This window comes from Leptosomus discolor, chromosome 6 (assembly GCF_034619465.1).
Source record: "Leptosomus discolor isolate bLepDis1 chromosome 6, bLepDis1.hap2, whole genome shotgun sequence".
Lineage (NCBI taxonomy): Eukaryota > Metazoa > Chordata > Aves > Leptosomiformes > Leptosomidae > Leptosomus > Leptosomus discolor.
In genome coordinates this window covers 284,469-305,186 of record NC_141396.1, presented here as the reverse complement: position 1 = coordinate 305,186, position 20,718 = coordinate 284,469, and the positions used below count along the sequence as shown (strand labels likewise).

The 20,718-nt window shown below is 44.0% G+C and overlaps 1 protein-coding gene across 1 annotated transcript in view; it reads left to right on the top strand.

Annotated features, from left to right (window-relative positions):
• Positions 1-20,718, top strand: part of INPP5A (inositol polyphosphate-5-phosphatase A) — a 247,016-nt gene that overhangs the window by 197,539 nt on the left and 28,759 nt on the right. The window contains 2 exon segments of the mRNA XM_086466868.1: positions 11,360-11,455; positions 11,793-11,867. Coding sequence (XP_086322994.1) covers positions 11,360-11,455; positions 11,793-11,867 — 171 coding nt within the window.

The following is a 20,718-nucleotide window of genomic DNA, read 5'->3' as shown; positions in this document are numbered from 1 at the left end:
ATACAACAAGGATGGTAATGGTAGAAGGACAAGTAGTGCACCTTAATTAACTTAATGAGATACATTTTCCAGGAAGGAAGCATGGTACGAGGCTTGTAACTGTGGCCGTGGTTTATAGATCTGTAAACCATCACTAACCAAACCCTACTGACGCTCTTGTCTCCTGTGAATTCCAGAAGTGGCACCCTAGTTTTAAAGGGTGCAGAACGGTTCAGTTGGTGGCAGGAGGGAAGAACATCTGCAGTTACACATGCAGCTGGGTCAGGTGGTTTAATAGAGCGTCCTCTTGCGCCTGCATTAACGCAGTAGTAGGAGGTTACGTGTGTTTCTCTGAAAGTATAAAAAAGCCAGCAAAAAGTTCTGTCAGTCCTTAACGTGGCATCAGTACAACTAAAGCAATGTCTTGCTAGTTCGTGATCTTAACGTGGTCTTCACTGTTTTCATTTAGATCCTGACTAGATCTAAAATTAAGCATCTAAAATTAAGAGAACGGTTTTAATAGTACTGTTTTAGGTCAGCGATTCAATGAGATGGTTACTTTTATTTTAGGAGCTTGTGATGAGGATTCTGTTAAAGTGTGTGACAAGAAAAGAAATCAGATGTGTAAGTTGTATTTTTCTTCCGTAGGCAATTGATAGATAAGGTATACCAAGCAAGGCGTTATCTTGCTGCCATATCGCTTCTGAGCTAGTCCATGGTGTATGTCATACAAATCAGTCCAATACCGGAATTTTAAGGGAATGTATTCTTTTCTACAGCTTTTTTGCAAAGATTAAGTCAATTCTTTTTCTTAAATGCGTAAATGAGTTGCAATTTAATATGAGAAACTGATATACATTTTGGGGTTTGTTGAATTTAGCAACATTTTTGGCTATGGAAATTCAGGGGGCAAACACTAATATGCAGAAATTTTTGCAGTTTTCTAATATAGCAGGAAAAAAATATAAACATGTTTTAAAAGTAGAGTGATTATTGAATTTATATCCTTTGTGGTGATATTTTTAGAGATTAATTTGTTCATACGCAGAAAAGGAAGAAAGCAGCACACTGCGAAGTGTTTAACAGTTAGTTCTGTAGGTGAGTTTATGTAAGAGCGCCAAGTATTTTCAGGTGAGAATATCACGTATTGGCACTTCTGTCGCAGAGCCTGTCGCAGGTTCCGCTGACCTCGGCCAGGTTTCTGGGTCCTGCTGCAGGAGCCACTGTGGCGGCGATGTCCCCTGGCAGCGGGGTTGCGTGCGGACCTGCCCGCAGGGCTGCGGGGCCGGGATCGGCGCTGCCCCCTGGTCCCTGCGAGGTCTCTGTTGCGTCCAGCAAGGGCTGCCCCGAGGGTTGTGCCGGGCCCCTCGGCCCCCAACCTGCTGCGCGTCCGTCTGCCCTTGTTTAAGGCGGGCAGCAGAGCGTCCTCCGAGGGGGAACGTGCCATGCGAGGGGGCACCTCTGCAGAAAGGCACACAAGCAGAGGTTCCGTTTGGGGGGGAAACGGTGATAATTTCATTTATCAGCCTGCTGACCACCACACTGCCGTATCTTGCATCGCATCGAGTGTTATGGAGAGGAGTTTTAACTTCTGTGGTGAATATTGCTGATGATAACCATTTCTGGTCGTACGAGTATAAATTCTTTTTGAAATCACATCTTTCTTTATACCAGCAGTTTTCTTTGGCATACCTGTCTGATTTTGGGTGGGTAAAAGAATTTACTTTGTTTAGCTTTGTCTCAAAAGGGAAAAGAGCAAAGGCTAGAGTAAAAATTAATAGCACATCTTAAAATCCATTACAACATCTCCCTTTTTTCTGACTAAAAGTGAGTGAAAAAGGCCTCTCTAGAGGAAATAAAGAAGAAGTTATTACAGCTTTCACTTTTTTGTAGAGTATGAAAAAGCTTTCTGTATGTTAAACAGTCTTGTGGACATCTGGCATGATTGGTTTTAATCTGCTGACTAAAAAGTCAGGATTAAATCTTGCTTTACACCTCTTTGTATTGCAGTCAGTAAAGTGACAGAGCTGCTCTGAAACAATGGCACTACTTATTCCACCCAATATGCCATGTGGTAGATCACCCCCTTTTTCAGCACCACTTCTCTGCAAAGACAATGAAGCATCTGGTGGGGTTTTCCTGTGTCCAAGATATTTTTTGTCAGTAATTTCACTCAGCCGGTCTGCTTAGCTCTCCCTTGGTGCTACTTTTTGAGACGAGGTTTGCCAAACCCAGTGGCAAGAGGTCAGGAGGCCAAAGTGATGAATTTTTATGTGCCTGTTTCTTGTGTTTCTGCTCAGTCATGATTCTTTGCGCGCTGTACTGCCTCTGAAAGGGAGCCACAGTGAGCAATTTGTCCTCCTGGGCTGGAGAGAATGGGGAGGCAGATGAGTTAAAGTAGCATGTATGACTCTGGACAGAGACGCACACAAATGTTTTCTACGGCGGAACAGAATACTCCTGTCACTATTCAGTGCGAGAGAGGCTTGGGAGATTTGTAGCCTGTTGGCTTTCGATCTAGTGACAAATGAATTTAACAGCACTTAAAGATACAGCGAAAAGAATAGCACTTCACAAACTAGTCCACAGATGTTAGCTTTAAAATGATGTTGCGTTAACACTTTTAAACTTGCATTTTTCCCTCTCTGCATAATTGGGAGCTCTCTCCATTTCTCAGCATGCTTGAATCCTGGTTTGCTTTAAGGAAAAAATTTTCGTCCGTGTCTCAGAAACGCCGTAGAATAGGCATTCTGGTTGTTTGCCCAGTTGGGCCCCCATCCCCTGCAGATGGATCGTCGTCCATAAGAGCAGGAGGACCATGGAAGCTGCGTTTCTGGCAGAGCTTTCTGCCCTCTCTCACTGGTGCTCCGTAACACCCCGTAGTGTCAAATGAGCCGAAGGTCAGCATTTGCTGCTGGATTAAATCCCTCTGGATCCGCAGGCAGTGCTGTTCCTCCAAATTCTCCTCTCTGATCAGCCAGATCGCTATAGTTGGTCGAGGGCTGCATCGCAATCCATTCTCGGTCAGCAGCTGGGCTTTGGACCCGTTCAGTGGAGGCAGTGTCCTGGAGGGAATTCTGAGTATTGCTGTAATGCACAAACCCGTCGTTCTTACACCATCAGAAACCACACCAAAGAGGACGCAAGGCTACCTTACCGGGGATGCTGAAGAGAGGCAGTAGTAGAACGTGCCACCCTGTTTCCCGCTCTCCACGTTGACTCCTTTACCCCACAGCTGTTTTTCATGTGTTGCCGCCCTTCTTATTTGGTGTGGTGTATGTGTCGCACACATACTGGTCTGTCAACCCATCTTACCGTTTGTCAGGGAGAATAGTAAACCTTGGGTCCACACCTTGCACAGTATTTTACAAAGATACCCTTCATTCATTTTATCTGAAAAGCATTTGTTTTAATGTGTGAATAAGTGCTCCTGGAAATAGGTGAACTCCGTGATGGTTTGCATAGGCCTGCCAGTCAACAGCGTGCTGGCTGGGGAACCTGCCACAGCCCCACAGCCCAGCTTCAGGGTCAAGGTGCTGGCGCAGCCAACTGCTTGGAGGCTGCATGACAGTGGAGGCAGTGATGGGAGAGGAGGACAATTCAGCAATCCTGCCTCAGGGTTCTCTGAGCTGTTTGAACATAACCAGCTAAAAAAGATTATTTGAACTTAGAGGCTGCTGGACTCATATTCCATTTCAAAAGTGAATAAAGGAGCAAATGATGTGGAACCACACAGGGAGTACATTGATGAGAAATTAATAAGATACGGCAGGATGAAAACAAGTCAAGTCAGGGAGGCTGGACAAACAGAGAAGGGGGCCAGATACAGTAAGGAAATTGTCCACATGTTGCATCCACAAGGCATCACCTGATGCGCCAAGTTTTAGACTCACCATAACACTGTACAGCCCATTCCTGTTATTAACACAGCAAATGTCAATTCCCAACTTGTTCAGGTCAGAAGAACAGATACAGTGAACTGGAAATTATTTTCCTGACACGTTTGCTCCCTTAAAAAGTAAAGTTAACTTAGAGGAAGGATGTTCTTTTCCCATAGATAGGAAACAGTGGAAGAATGTTGACATCTCTCCCACTTTGCTGTACATACGTGTGGTCATTTGACGAGATGGAGGGCACACATCCATCTCACAGTTGTGCTTAGGCTTAGCAAGAGCTCAGGCCCAAGGGGCTGGCAGCCCAGAACGCACTCTTGCCTCATGCAACTTGCTTTCCTGTTCCAGGTCTCAAATTCCCTCTTTGCTTAAGGCGTGATAGGAAGGGAAAAAAACGTTTTGTTCTATATTTCTCACTTTGTGATTATAAGTAGCTAGTGTCTGCCCAAAGGCATATAGATTTCAGGTAGATAAGAGATTAGATTTCAGAATTGCCCAGCACTTCATGTTGTAAAAGTCAGCTCCAGTTTTCGTTTCTGAGGGTGAGCTAGTAGAAGTCCAGTGCAAAAGTACTTTTGAGCAGTGTATGGAGTGTGCCTCGTATATTGCATAGATCATAACTGCCATTGCAAGTCTGCTTTGTGGAAGGTGAAGGTTCACACTCTTCAGAGGCTGAGCCTTGACCTTGAGCCATGTCCCACTGCTGATTTTTACAAACCTCCCCATTAATCTAAAGGGCAGACTCCCACATTTACTCTGTTTGGCAGTGCTAGTTGGTGGAACCAGTTACTGCATGGGAGTGTTTCTGAGGCGTGCTGTTTGTTGTGAGCAAGGCAGCGTGGAAGTGCTGCGCTGGGCAGAGCGTCCAGCGGCTGCAGTCCGGCAGCGCCGCTCTCACGGTCCCCAGCAGGCTGGAGCAGCAAGGGCACTCCTGGGAACGGCTGGGGAGAGTAAAGGTACACGTACAGATAACAGCTGACTGGACAAACTGCTTGGTTTCATCAGAAAACAATGTTTAGGATAGTTAGCCAAAATCAGGCAAGTCGGATTGAAACATCAGAGGTTTATAAATTAAGCACAGCATCTAAGTAGCTGAGTTAGGTTACGCAGAGCATCTAATAAACAGATTGAGTTTTATTGCTGCTAAACACGTAACAAATGCCAAGAGGGATTTCTTTCAATTGCCATCAGAAGTAGATGTTCTGGGTGAAAAAGATGCTGAGAGGCAGCTGATAGCTGCAATCTGGTGGTCCTGTCTCCTGGGACAGAGCTGTAATAGCACGTTCTTTCCAAGAACGTAAGGTTGGGCATTTGACACTTTCTTCTAGGTATGTAACCTCAGAGAATCTGAGAGGCAGAGGCCCTTTGGACTTAATTCAGATGCTTTTCTGAAGAGGGGAATTAAAAAGAGAGCCGTCATTGCCACCAGCTGTTGGCACAGAGGAAAGCTGCCGAGGCAGGGGGGCATGGTCAGCGGCCTCGGAGGTCTCTGCAGGCCTGGGGCTGGGCAGGCTGTTCTGCGGCGCACGGCCCGAGCTGGCCACCCCCGCGCCCGTCCCTGCTGGGCCGAGGGTGGGCTGGGGCTGAGCGCGGCCAGGACCGCGGCTGCTGCTGCCCAGGCCGGTGGAACCTCACCCGCTCCTGCAAAGGGAGCTCCATAAGAGCTGGGCATTGTTTTCAGCCCTGGTAGAGCAGCAGGAGCGTCGCCAGCAGCGCAGGCCGTCACGCGTACTGCCGGGCAGAGGCTGCGCCGTTACCCTGGCCCAGTTGGCTCGGTGCGTACCTGAAAAACTCATGGAAACGGTTTTGCATTGCCTAGTGTTACCCTTCGATAACGTTGTCATGAGTGATCTCAGTTTCTGGACAGGAAAATGCGTTTCATGGTGAGCTTAGCTCATCTGATGTGAAATCGAGCCCAAAGAAATGCAAGCTGTTTCCAGCAGGAGATCTTCGGGAGAACGTGAGCGTGAAGATCGGGTCTTAGTGCTGAGCTTGGTTTGTCACGGACGCTACCCAAAGAGTTATTTGAAAACCAAACTGTCCCTTTGCCACAAATCGGCTAAAGGGTCGTGTGGTGGAGACCAGAGCACTACTACAGGTCTGGGGCAGCTTCTGGGCCAAGCTTTCCCAGGGGATAGAACTGGGGCTGCTGTAAACTGCCCATGAAGTTCAGCCAGACCTGAAACGAGCACAGGCAGCAGTGCCACGTAGGTTGCTTTGATTTGCCATCGGGACAGGGACCGAACACGTGCTACGTAAGCAGCAGGGCAGGAGGCTGTCACTCTCTGTCCCACCCAGCACCTCCACCATCTCTGCTCCCGCTCCCCTGGGCATGAGCTTTCTCCTCTGGGAATATTCAAAGAGAAAGTAATTTCATGTATTTAAGTCGCTTCTCATTAATAATTTTTAAAATTTGTTCTTTATTCAACTAACATTTATCTCACTGCTGAGTTCAATTCCTGCTCCTGGAAGCTTATTACTATTAAAAGCATAGTAACTTCTCTGAGACATTATTGCTATTTCCACACAGTTGAAGTTAACACAAGTTAATATATAGTCCAAGGGATATTTTTTCAAGTAAAAGTGTGTGCTTTACATTGGAGAATTTAGCTCTGTATTTTCCCTAATTGTTTGCAGCAGCTGTATGGCCGAATACCTCTGCATGGCTGTGAAGAATTCGCTAAAATAAGTCTCCATTTAATGGCAGATAACAGTTTAGAAGTGCAGTGTTACCTATCCAGTAGCTAAATGCACAACTTCCTTTGACTCAGAAAATTGCATTTAACTTTGTTTTTCGTACTTGCAAATTTTATTTCCCTCACATCACATGATTTGGTGAATTTACTGTTAGTATATTCCCAATACCCAGGAAATCTTAGCAGCTCCTCAGAGGTAAGGAGGAGCCCAAACAAGACAGATCTTCCTGTTATTCCTGAAGTAGCAAGCCTTTTACCTCGCTGATTGTTTCAAATCCAATTTGCATCCAGATAATAATAAAAAAGCATTTGATTATCCTAATTTAATAAGTGTCAGATTGATTTTGGGTTTTGAGCAGCATTTCAGAAGTATTTCACTGTCATAACTGTACCTCTGCCTTTTCTGTCCTGCCAGAATCCACAGAGTATGTAACTGGAATAAAATGAGATCTCTTGATTTTAATTGATTTTGTTGCTCCTGTGCTCGAGACCTTATTTCAACCGGCTCATGTTAGCTTTCTTCAGACTCTGCACTTCGCTTCTGTCACTTTTAGCAAGAAACACTTCTGTTTCAATCCATGTGGCTTACTGGAAATTGCAATTGCAACTATTGCTGAACTTTTTTAATTATAAGAAAGCAATTAATATATTCTACTTTCTTTTTTTTTTTTAGAAGAATTCAGAGTGATAATAAGTCCTGAGAAGAGTATTTAAATCATTGGGAAAAATAACACACATCTTTAGAATCAGTAGACAGAGGTAGTATGAAAGTTTGAGTCTGTATGTGCCTGGATACCAATTTTTTTCAAAAAAATTGTTGAAGTAGTTACAAGCATGCAATAATTCAGCTTGCACATTGAGAGGTGAACTCAGGAGTGTAAAGGACATTCAGAAAGCAGAAGAGCAAAATCGATGAAAAATCAGCTGCCATTTTCAACAGCAGTGCTAGCAGGAAACAGCAGGACAGTTCACAGCTGTCCAGAGTTCTTCCGTATAAACACAATATAAAAAGCAATTCTATAATATATATTATAGAATACTGTGCATATATGTTTTATGTATATAACACAATTGTTTTAATGTCTTTATCCCTTTTTTACTGTAAGAAAATGCAGAAATGCAGTCTAAAACATTTCAATGTGTTGGGTATATATAGGAGCAGATGTATTTTGAGGGTTGCATTTATGCTGTGAATCAAAAGGCTTTCAGTTTCTGAAGAATGCAGAGTTTAGAAGAAATAACAGATTTGTTTCTTGTCAATGTAAAAAACTTTCACTCCTAGCTTTGCCTAGCAGTACGTTTTTATTACATTCCAAGGCAATTACCAGAGGAGCTATTGCTATGTTTTACAGTTTGACACACATAAATTATCACAAAGGATTATTTAAAAAATATTATGAAGCTTCTACCTGAGTGGACAGCGCATGTGAAAATGGGAATAAGACACGTCTGTTTTCGCTAAGCAAAGGCTGAATACCCAATTCTCTCTCAGCTCTGACCACAGCTCTCCTGAAAACTTTTTAACCAAATCTTGTTTCCAAAGAAAAAAAGATTTTTTAAAAAGATAGCTTGGGTAGAGTTTTGGTAACTGATTTCCCCAGTTCTGACTTTGTAAAAGTACCTTTGAGGGAATACGCAAAAAGAAACAGTGTGTTTTCATAGCGTTTTGATTTTCTTTACCAGCAACAAAAAATCCCTTCATAAGTAGACTTGTCTAAAAAGGCACATGTTCCTGAAAGTTTTCTGCTTGGGTGACTACGACTTTGTAGGAATTGAAAGGAGGAGGAAAAAAGGAGTGCTCCAGCTTGTATAAGAAATGAACCTTTGCCCAATCACTTTTTGTCTGTGAATAAGGTAACTTTTTGTGTGTGTGAAATTTGAAAGCAATAAGGTATGTGGGTCCTTTCTCTGTATTGGTTCTCAAGAGTCGATCGCGGGGTTTTTTCTTTTAGAGCGGGCCTGAAGTTGTGAGATAAAGCAGCTCAGAAAAAAAAATGTTCTCAAGCAGATGCCTTTAAGAGACAGAAATCATGAATTTCTTGAATTGCAACCACTCTGGGGGTGGCTACAATGACTTTTTGACAGTGACAGTAACTCTGCCTTGTCTTTTCGAGCCCTTCTTTGGCCCATTCACTCTGGAAAGCTGCTTAAGCGCACTTAAGCGCATTAGCATTTGGATGCTCGGGACCGTATTGACCCTCATTTGGAAAGTTTAAATGAGTGAAAGATGGAGCGATTTGTTAGGGCTTTAGAAACCAGCTTTAGAGAGCGGCGGGTTTTCCGCTTTGGTTTGTTCGGGTGCTTGTTCTAATCTGGTGCGCTGTTTAAAGGCGACCAGACTGATTTGTGACACATGAGCCCAAAGCGCTATTTTTTTTGGGCTTGACCCGATTAGCTAATCTGTGCTTTGAATTTCAATAGCTGGTATCGGAGGGAGCGCACTTTGGGACTGGCTTGCTGGTGGATTACCTCACCGGTGTCCGCGTACAGGCCCAGATGGCAGAACAGTAATTACGTGTCCGAAGGGACAAAAGGGACCCAACGGTACATGGGGGTGCAAGGGAAAAGTTGGTAGGTCTGTGCCTAAAATAAGCGGTACCAAAACTGCAGCTTCCCTGATGTCTGACATGCCTTTCCTCCTCCCTCCCAGGCAGAGCTGGGGTTAACTAACTACTGCCGGCGTCTTCCTTCTCCCCTCCCAAGCCTTTCAAACAGACTCAAAGTTCTACAGGACAGATGAAGTTCTCAAAGGGCAGCCTACATCTGTGTCCGTGGGACCAGTACTCCTTTCTCCAGGGAAAACCGATTTCACAGGCAGCTGTGGCCACGTTGGTGCCATGAGCATGCCAGGTTTTGTAGGGTAAAGCCCAGTTCGGTGTTTACAATCCATAGACATGGCCCTGCTTTGGCGGGGAGGAAACAATCGAGAAAAAATTGGCAGGAAAGGACATGGTTTGTTCAGTAAGATGGGGAATCGGCACCTGTTCAGTTCACAGACTTGAAGAAAAAAATCAGACTTGTGTTTTATTTTTACTGAATCGCACTCAAGTTATCCTTTAAAAATGAACTTGCTTAGCTTGTTGGTGTTTGTTTGTACTATGGCAACACACAGGGGCCTTTATCAAGGATCATTTTTTAGTGTCTTCCTATCGAATGGGGGCAAAAAGGCCATTGACAGATTGTTTCCATGCTAGCACTGGTAACCTCAGCTGAGATCTAAAATATTTGGAAGCAGGTGGATTTTCATTTAAACACATTTGGCATGTATTTCTTCCTGCGGAAGAAATTCCGAATGGGGAACTGAGGAGCAAGTTGTAGTTTCATGGCACTGTGTCCGGTAGATACTGCGCTTCTAGTAATGAATCCCGATATAAGTATTTCTCTTTGTGAGAGAAAGAAGCATAGTAGGATGTGAAATTCTGTTACTGTGTTACCACAGAATGCATTTATTTTATAAGTCAATATTACGCAAAATTAAAACCTGTTATCTGGCCATTATGAAAAGGAACGGAACAGGCAGAGCAGGGACGTCACCTCTTTGCCTCTTCTTGATTTGCTTCATTGCGCTTTTGCTGAGAACCTCTAGCAAAATAAGCTTTTATTCAGAAGGATAGTCTTTGCCAATGTCCCTGTCCAGGGCTGTGCACAGATTCTGTCAGCAGCTGGTACCTCGGCTGCAGCGAAGGATGCTGAACCGCCTCGCAGGTGTGGGTGCACATCTTGGCTGTTTTCTCTCTGCTTTTGAGTAATGCTGAGGTTTTCTCAATTTCCCTTTCCACCTTCTGCCTTGTGGTTTCCAGCGACCCAGGCAGAGGGGCTGGGGTGTGGCGTTACGCACCGCCCAGCAGCTCTGCCCAAGCTGGATAACCACAGAGCAGCCTGCCTGCCCCACAGGTAGGATGTAGTCGATTTCTGCAGTTCAAAGCACTTAGCATACTTAAAGCTTCACTAAAAGTCCGGGTTCAGTGAATCTGAAGTGTGGTTTTAAGATAAATACATGCCTAACTGCTTTGCTAAAAGCTCCAGGTTTTCACCTGTTACAATGCAGCAGAGGCTCTTGAAACAGCCTGTTCTGTGTTAGTCTCTGGGTCAGCTGCGGTTGCCATTGAAGCTGGGCCCCAGCCAGGCGAATGGCAAATGAATCGAGGCCTAACACTTCCCTGGAAATATATACCTCTGTGCCTGATAAAGTGTGGGTTTATAATATGTTTTAGACACCCAGTCCTCAAAATATCTTGAGATGTGACGTTGTCCCTTATTTAAAAGGATGGTGTGTGGGGAATTTGCTGTCCCAAGTAAACTGTGAAACTTGCTGTCAGATTGTGTAGGTGTTGCTCGGACTTGTAAATCATACATTTACAAGGCAGAAGTTTTTGCAAACAAGAGTTAACCCGCAGAACCAATGTAGTTATCAGCATTTAAGAACGCAATGCAGAAACCGGTAGGGCTGTGGAGCCATTAGCTGTAGGAAGTGGCTTTTGAGGATGTTTACAAGTGTGATACAGCGTCGCACCTGTGAAAGAACCCGCGTGCATGGTAGTAAGGTAAATGAGTGTTTGCCTTGTCTGATTTATATTTTCTTAATATTGCCTGTTTCTCTCCAAACAGTAATTCAGTTTATTGTTTTAAATCCATCATGAGTGGAAGTGACTTAAATTAGCAATGCTTTGTATTTTGTCCTACATGAAATCGTATTTCCAGACGGGCATTGAAGATACATAGATTGATAAAGTTCAGTTAAATGTGGCCTTATAAACTGGTTTCCCTTTCTCCTTTTGTATTTTTTATTAGACACTATGTGCAAAGGCTACAATGCAGACTATCCGGGCAGCTGACACAAATGAAGTAGTCAAGCTAATATTTCGTGAATCTGATAATGACCGAAAGGTAAACAACTTAATGCCCTCTGTACCCCCTGGGTAAACAGAAACGCTGTTGAATGTTCACGCTCCTTTCTACAAAGAACGAATATAGTTGTTTCAAACTGATAATTTAAAGGGAGGGGAGGGATATAGATTGTCACACCTAATGCTCAGTTAATTGGATCTTTTTAAGTGATTGCCAGTCAACGAAACGGGCAAGCTGACAAGGAGCTTTAGACATGTAGAAATGTCATGTAGTTTTAAAGGGTTGCCTGTCTCTCAAAGGGTCACTTCCAACAGCTGTGTATTAGGTAGCTGAGTCCAAGAGCTTTGCTGACCTTTCTCCTCTATTTTTTTTTTAGGTTATGCTACAATTAGAAAAGAAGCTCTTTGACTATTTTAATCAAGATGTATTTAGAGATAACAACGGCACTGCGGTAAGTTCATTGCTAAACGCTTTTGAAGGAGTCAGTGGGAAACTCACATACAAATTGTTGTTTCTCTACCAGCCCTTTATCCTTATCAGCCCTCCTGTCTACAGAATGAGAAGAGATGATTAATCTAACACAGTAACTGCTTCAAGTTTTCTCCTCACTTAGCTGGTTATTTTGTGTACAGTTTCTTAGCTTTGGCTTCTGTTTATCTTCTTTTTCATAGAAAAAATTGTAAGTTAAACATATGTGACACTTTGCTTCTATGTCCTCTGGTCTGTGTTTCTTCAAGCATCCTGTTTCTTTACTAGCTCTTCATTGTGCACCATAGTAACTTACGGAAAGCCCTTAATGCAAAGCTGTTCTGAAAATGTCTGCGTCTTCTGAGTGTACAAAGAATAATAGAAACACATGAATAAATAAAGCAGAAAGCTCAAACCCTGCATTTGGGGGTATCTATTTGGGCAATCATACAGGGCTTCCTAGGAGGAAAAAGCAGACATGGAACACTAACATTCTGATTTGTAATGAGGACTACAATTTTTCTGGAGAATGACTTTATATTTTCTTTAAGGTGATTTTATTTCAAAGTGTAGCCACTTCGTTGTGGAAAATCTATATCCCTGCTTGCAGCTTTCTCAATTTCATCTAAGGTTCCTAGGAGTTACATATCCAAAGGAAAAACATGAATCGTCAAAAAAAAAAACCTGGTTACACACAGATAAAAATCAGGAATGTGCATATTGCATGTGGGAGCCTTATTGTGGGTGTTGTGGGCCAGGCTGGCCCAACTTGACTGACATCAGAAGAGCTACACTAGCTTGCATCAGCTGTTGACCTGCCTACATGCACATAAACTAACGGCATTCATATGTTGAATGTTCTCGGCCATGTAAATAGGGCAGGGTACACTAGACAAAGAAAACCTTCAGAAAACTTTTTGTGTTCTGCAGAAGCTCCGTGTGTGCAGAAGCTCCATGTGTCAAGGTTGTTTGTGCAGGCTGAGAAGCTACCCGAGGTTCCCCTTCTTTCTTCCCCTTCTTTCTTCAGTCCTTTCTCAGGGACTGAATTTTGCCATCCTTCCTCATACCCAAAATGAAAGAAGACAAGGGATTCATCTGCTGTGTCTCAGGACTTGAGAACCCCTTCACATTTACCCTAGTCCCCAGCTCTCGGTTTTGCTGTGCTCTGTGCCAATGACACAGTGTACTGCTCCCGCAGTGTGTTGCTACTTTTGCATAGAGGTGAGATGTCTACAGGATCCACGACTCTCCCCTCTCTCTCTTCTTCTCGCCTACCTACAGCTTACTCTCTTGCTGTTCATGGAGAGCTGGGCTGTCCGGAGGGCTGTCTGCCAGGATCCAGGGCAAGGAGGACAGCTGAAGCCCTGTTACTCTCTCTGTTCTTAAATTGGCTTACACCTAGGAGGTTAATTCCACATGAGAATCTGAGATCTCCCTCATCTCTTGAGGTCAGGAGAGTTTGACAAGTCAGACTCATGAGGAAGGAGAAGATCTGTTTCTCCTTTGAGCACTGTTGGCATCCATCCTGTTCATTGGGACTGCTGTCCCTTCTCACAGCACATCTTTCATGTGGGGCGTGTATGCTCACCACGAGAAATATCTGTGTAGGCAACCTATCTTAAAAACACAATTGCTGTGAGATAAGTTGTTTTGGGGGTTGGGTTTTTTTTGAATTTACATGGTGAATGCATCCATAGGAAATACGTAATGTTTCTTTCACTGACGTTTTGCGGTTTGGGGGAAATTTTAATTCAAAGTGATAACTAATCCCAGTTCCTGTTTCCATACTAATCCCATTCCTCTCCAGATTTTCCTCTACGTGTATTATTAGAATAATTTTTTTAGCTTTTTTTAAAGCAACTCAAATGTTTGTCATTCATATTTTTTCCCAGTACATTTCTGAAGCTGTGCAAAGCCCTTCTTGTTGCTGCTGTTTACCACATCCTAGTGGTATTTCGGATGACTGCTGGTTGATTTTACATATTATGGACATGGTGTGTGAAGGCATAGCAGAATCCCACTTAAGCACATTCCATTTCAAAATCAGCAGTCATTTCATTCATGCATCAAGAAGCGGGAAATCTTCCAGATCAAACATGGAAGGAAAAGATAAACGATATAATGAGCCATTGGAGATAATCTAATCTTCATGGTCTAGTTAAACACGCAGCACCATGATCACTAAAAACAAACTACCTATCTAAAAGGATAAATGTCTCTGTGCCGAATTCAACCCAAAAAATCCATCGCATCCTTCATCAACCGCCGGTCTTGTACCAGCCTGACAGAAATTTAATTCAAGCTGGCTCCTGAAAATAATTATTGTATTTTAAGAGTAGTAATCATTGGTCGGGACATGATTGAATGTGTCCATGCCTATTGACTTTTTCTATGATTTATAGCTTTGTTTAGTCGATATTCCCATCGAAATTGTATAATTAATTATAAGTGGGGCTGTCAGGTCTGCAGGATGGAGTGCCCTGATGAGTATTTGGGAAGATTAAATTTTCCTTAGCTGTACCAATGCAAGGCTTGGGAATTTTCACAGCACTATGGCTGTTGGATAAAGTTGTTTTCTGTGTGTTTAGCAACTGCTTTAGCTCAAAATCCATTGATTTTTCAGAGGGTATTTTTTTTTATCAGTGTGGTGTCTCTTCAGTAACATTGGAATGTGTACAGATGTGACAAGACCTGAAAAATATTTATTATCAACAGGCTACTTTATCATTGTCCATACACAGTTATTCCTTCTTTTTTACATTGTAATCAACAAAAAGAATCTTAAGATATATTTATAAAAATGAGTATTTTTTATGAAAAATCTGATATAGATACGAATTATCTGTTCAACAGAAATTCGGTTTGAAATGCATACAGTAATCTGTCAGGTCTAATTTTTCCAAACTTATCTGTAGCTTATCCAGACTTACCTGGAGCTTATTCTAAAGTTAGCTTCGCAATTACCTATATTTATTACCTTGAAGTGTAATGACCATTCTGTGTCATTTTATTTCAGAAAGGAACATCCAGATTTATCCAGCTGTGTAGTGATAGAAAAAAAGGAAAACCTATTTGAAAATAGCTGTAGCAATAATGCGAAACTGTCTTAATATTTAGTTCACATGTTCTGAATTGTACATCCAAGTTGGAGTACCTCCGAGGGACCAGGGTGTGACTGCCACAGAACTGCCATGTCTAGGTGCCACGGGGAGGGGAGTTACAGAGCGGCAACGAGAAAGGTGGGACAAGAGCAGGTGCGGCGTGTGCAGTTCCACCTTCGTGTCAGGCAGGTTCCAGTTCAAGTTGGTGCTTTTGAATTAGAAGAAGCTTAACGCCTCTGACCGTGGCAGCGGGATGTAGCCAGGCTGTGCTGTACAGCGCCCTCGTGTCCGCCTGCGCCAGAGACTGGCCCGTGAACACTGGGCAAAGAACCAGTGAGGCTGCTCTAGTCTGGACTGGTTGCCTGCATCCTTCAAGAGGCGGCAGCCCCCAGCTGGGCACCGCATCCATCTCCCAGCCACCCCCCTTTCCACTGCTGCTCCTCGCCCACCCAAAGAGCACCAGGAGTCCCCGCGCAAGGGGGCACTTGGGGAACGCCCAGGGCTTCGGCGCAGGCTTCCTGAGTGGGTCTGCAGTGCTGTCCCCTCTTCCTGGCCCTGCGCGAACTCACCAGTACGTTCCTCACACAAAACTTGGTTGTCGCTTTGGATTTGCCGGCTCTCGAGCGATAAGAATTAGCATGCCCGTGCTTTCAGGAGAGTAGCAGTGTGCAGGGAGTTCTTCAATAATGCTACACCTTTTTTTTTTCAAATTCCTTAATCATTTATGATAAGTCAGGCTATAAGTGGCTTTTTTCAAAACACCTTGTGTTTGGGAGTTCCGTGTTAATTTCAATACAATCAAAAGAAAAGCAAGCCAGGGCTAATTATTTAATGAAGGAATTATAATTGTGTTATTGATTTGTACAAAAGAACTACAAGCTAAATGCTATTTCTGTAGTAGTCAGTTAAAAATATATAGAGTGAGAATGTAAAAACTCTTGATGACTACAGAGGAATGATTTAACTATCAGGAATCATTTTATAATCTTTAACCACAATCATAAATGAGAAATGGTGCACACATTCCTATCTTTAATATGAACCATATTAAAGAATCAGTCCAGATAGAAAGTAATGTCCTGCCCTAAAGACTTTGACCACAAGTGTGTAATAAAAGTAGTCGGTGAATTAATTGTCTTAAGTCTTGAACCTGATGTTACTCCTACTAAAATCAAAATCTCTTTTGTCTGTTGATGTTCATGGAAACTGGTGACCAGCGATATAGCCATGCTTACCCTCGTCATCCTCTGCAGCCCTGGGGCGGCGCCGGCCCCACTCTCGCAGGGACACGTACCTTAGCAATCCTGCTCTCGGCCGGTCCCCTGGCCTCTGCTGCTGGGAGGCAGGAGAGGTTAGACCGAGGGTGCCAGCTGCCCAGCAGCTCCTGGATAATCAGACAGGTCAGAGGACACTGTTGTTGCCGGCATGAATTCCAAAACAGGCTTGAGACAGTTACGCGGAAGAGCCCAGTGATCTCCAGCCTAGATATTCGCTAAATGGAAGTGGTTCCATTTCTTAGTTAATTGTTAATATAAGGAAAAAAAATAAGCAAAGAGCTTCATGTTGCTGTTGGTGGTCCTTCAGCAGTCCCCTTGCTGCAGAGAACAAACAGTAGACTTCTACAGAGAGCACATTTCTCACTTGATTTCTATGTTTTGAACAGTGAAATCACCCTTCAAGGGTGGATTCCCTTTATTCTGTGTCTCTGTTTAGCTTCAGCTGGTATGGTGTGAGAAGCAAATTATAATGTGCTGTAAAAATGGATTGAGTTGTAAAGGTCTTGTTCTCCCTATGCCAAGTAATGATTTAAAGTGATCTGTTATCATGCTAATTAACTTAGAGGTGTTATTACAAAGAGTTCAGGCAAACATACTTTTAGATTCTGAGTAATTTATTTGTGGGTTTTTTTAATATTCCCAGGAAAGCCTGAAATTATATGCAAATTGAGGAGAAAGGTTTAGTCCATGAGGGACCTTTATTAAGCTTTTTGTGAGAATATGTGTGCTCATGAAGGTTAAGGATCTGGCGTCACTGAAAATGTATTAATCAACAGACAAGATATAGCACAATGCACTCTTCCCAATGGCCTTGGCTCTGACCCTTTTAAAGATAATGGGAATACTGTCCACTAAGAACTAGATTAGGACGATCAAGTGCATTTCATCAGGGTTTGACTTGAACCATGATCCCAGAGGTGAAAAGGCAGAGGTTTATCCACTGAGCCAACCAGCCCCTGTCCAGATAAAATCTTGAATATGATGTATAAGGGCAAATTAGGATAGAGGAAGGAAATTGATTGCTTAGGACCGTTGTTACATGGGACTGGTCATAAGGAAATCCTACACGTCCTGAAACTGCCTCTTTTGTTTAAGGCAGTCATCCGAGATGCCTGATCTTCGTCAAGTCCTAGTAGGAAAATGACTTCATGCTCTATTCCTTTACCCAAAAACAGTATCCTCATGCTTGGAATTGCGTTTGCCTAAGTTAGTGGTTAGTTGATGTGCCATTGGTTAAACTGCAAAACGAGTAATGACAGAGATAGGAAGTGTTATCAGTAAGTTGTCACGAGCAAACAGAAATGTAAAGCCAGACTGCAAGCGGAAGTCAATCCAGATGTGCTGGGTTAGCTATTTACTGCCAGCTTCGTGTTCCAAATAAGTGGGTTATTCTTGTGTAGAATTTGCCCCTATCACAAAGTTACACATGCTATTTCATGGCCTTTTGTCCCCCTGATATGGTCTTTTGTCCAGTCCCCCCGACCCCTCATAACCTCACAGCTGGATGCCTGCATGCACATAGGCATGCACACAGACATATAGACTAGCAAACTGTAAGTTGAACGTGAAATGTAATGCTTAAGGACACTTTCATACCAAAAGTACAGCGAGAGATGAGAGTGAGGTGCTTACTTGCAAGGATGCAGAGACGTGGGTTCTGATCCCTGTGTTAGGATCGTTGGTGTACTTCACATTACATGGGTGTCGAAAGAAAAACAGTGCAGGAAGCAACGGTGGAAGCCTCCTCTCGTCTGATCCCGAGAGTGGCCTCCATCATCCCTCGCTGCCCTGCTGCTTCGGGCACCTGCGTGCCTGGGCCCAGGCCAGGAGGTGTGCCCTGCCTTGCCTTCGCCTCCCGGGCGCCCCGCCTGCAGGCGCCTGGCAGCTCCAGAGAAGGCGGGGTATAAATTTGGAACCCCTCTGGGAAAGAAGCACCTCAAATTGTAGGTGTTTGGAAGTTTTAGATGACCTTTCAAGATGCCCGATTGTATGTGTGGGAGACAAAGTGGATGCCCGGAGCTCCCCAAACCACCCCACACACACAGTGGGATGCCTGGTGTTCAGGTGCCTCTGGGGTCCTGCCCCTTCCCCAAAAAACTCACGTCAGCCAAGCCTGCCTCATAGCCCTTGCTCAGGGGAGGTTTCAACTGCAGTGGGAGTTTTGCCCAAGTAAGAAACATGGTTCATAGTCTTTCTTGAAGAAATTCCATTTTTTTGTCCCTCTACAAGTAGTACTAAAACTGTATTCTACATATGATTATGCTTTTGTCAAATTGTAGCCCACAAACCTAACAATTTGCTGAATTGTCTGAATTCAGACTGAACCTGTCACATTTGCAAGCAGGATAGTCCTAATTAAAATCTTTTGGGTTTGAAGTTAGCATCCACTGAGTCATTCTTGCCATTCTGAATGGGTTATATTAGAAGCTGTTGTGCACAGTTTATGAATTAATTACAAGAACGTTAAAGTGTGTTCCTGTAAAGTTCTGAGAAAGGCAATTTGCAAGAGCGCAGTTTTGCGAAGTCAATTTCTCTAACTGGAGGCAAGCACAGGAATTGCAGGAGGGTGACAAACCCACTTTCTGCCCTTAGCAAACGGGAAGCATGCATTCAGACTTTGGCCAGCTGGTAAAGTCACTGGGAACTGGCGCTCGCCAAGAGGTCCGCATAGCTTTCACCTTGCATCGAGGTACGAGGAGAAGTTTGTTGGAGAAGTCAGGCTGGAGCATGGGATGATGGGAGCCGCAGTCTCTGGGTGTGAGGGCTGTGAGCAGTCGTTGGGGCTCTTCGTCGAGCGCTGTGAGGCGGGAGGGATGGGACGTGGTTTGCTTCTGCAGAGCAGCGTTTTGGCAGGGAGCCCTTGGGATGTGAAAGGCGCTTTTGTGGTCAGCAGAATGTTAATGTGGGCAACTGCTGCTGCGTGAGTGAGAGCCTGCCCTCAACCTGATCCAGTGCTTTTAACTTCTTAACTAACTAGTTTATTCTTCATGTATACTTAAGTTTAGTGTCCTTATTGAGAACTAATTACCTGCATAGCACAACAGGATCCTGATTTTTTTTTTTTCCAAGTAACAAAAATATCCTGGGTTAAGGTCTGGATTCTGTGCTGCATGCTGCAGATCAAAGAGCGGTGGGTGACTGAGCCCTGGGGAGCTGCCAGCAGAGTGTTTAACTTCCAGCTTATCCACATTAGTAGTTTCAGCCTGAAGTCCACAGACTTGGATTGAAATGGTCCACACAGGGCAACTGGGGAACCCAAGACTATATGCAAAACCTAAGCATGTGAAATGTCTAAAAGGGCTACAGCCTCCACTGGAAAAATGTAAGGGGCACATAAGTGGAAAAGCTTGACAGCACTGTTGTGTCCGAATCGGCGTCCAGGGGGGTGTATTACAGGACCAGCAGACACCATAAGGCACTGAGTCTGTCAGAACGAGAAACGCAGCAGCGGTGAACTCTGAGGATGTTTGTGTCAGCCCCTGCCGCTAGCTGGAAGCCCCGGGCCTCGAGCACGTCCCTCTGCAGTCTGCTGGGCGCTCCCCCTGCCCTGCCCATCAGCTGAACACTTCACTGCTTCGGAACGTCCGTGCCACCTCTGCGTCTGGCACCGCAGTGCCATTTCTCCACCGGGAAGGGACCTGTGCCGTGTGGTCCTCACTCGGGCTGGGCAGCTGCAGCCGCCTCCACCCCTGCCCGGGCCCTGCAGCACAGACCGGGCACAGGGGGTGTGAGGAGGATGAGAAATGTGGGATGCGAGGAGGCAGGCAAGGGGCCAGAAAGGGAGCTGTGATGAGACAGAGCCAGTAGTAGTCTCCAGGAATTACTGTGGTGATCAGTAGACATCAAGGGAAAGCGTGGTGCTTTCTAGACATTTTAAGCAATCTAAATATTTCCAAACAGGAATATTTTAACTGCATTTTCCAGCACTTTTCTGAAAAAGTTTCTGAAAAAGGACTAGAAAATGTTCGTGTCTTTTGAACCATTGGAATGCCTCCTGAGAGGGAGAGGCATATTGTCAAAACAAGAACAAAACAGCATTTTCCTGGGGGAGCTTCCACTGAACTCAAAGATTTTCTGAATTTCTACGGGCAGAAGGAGCCTTGAGCGCTGACAGTCTGGCTGTCTGTGCCTAACTCTTATAATGCTAAGAGAAGCATATTTGGTGAAGTTTCTCTGTGTGCTCTATGTCCACATTTATGAAGGAGTTTATGATTTGACAACACTGCCATTCAGGATGTATACACATGTTCTCAGAAATATGCGGAAATATAATAATATAATAATACACAAAAGCAGTGGAAGTGGTACATTTCAATAGTTTTGGGTCCCTGTGAAACAAGATTTTAAAGAATGTCTTCATGAGAGAAAGAAAATTCAGATTCAAAATATATGGTAGTGGATCATTTTACAAAGCGTTAGCTAGAGAAAACAGTAGCTTTAGAATAAGGCCAGAGAG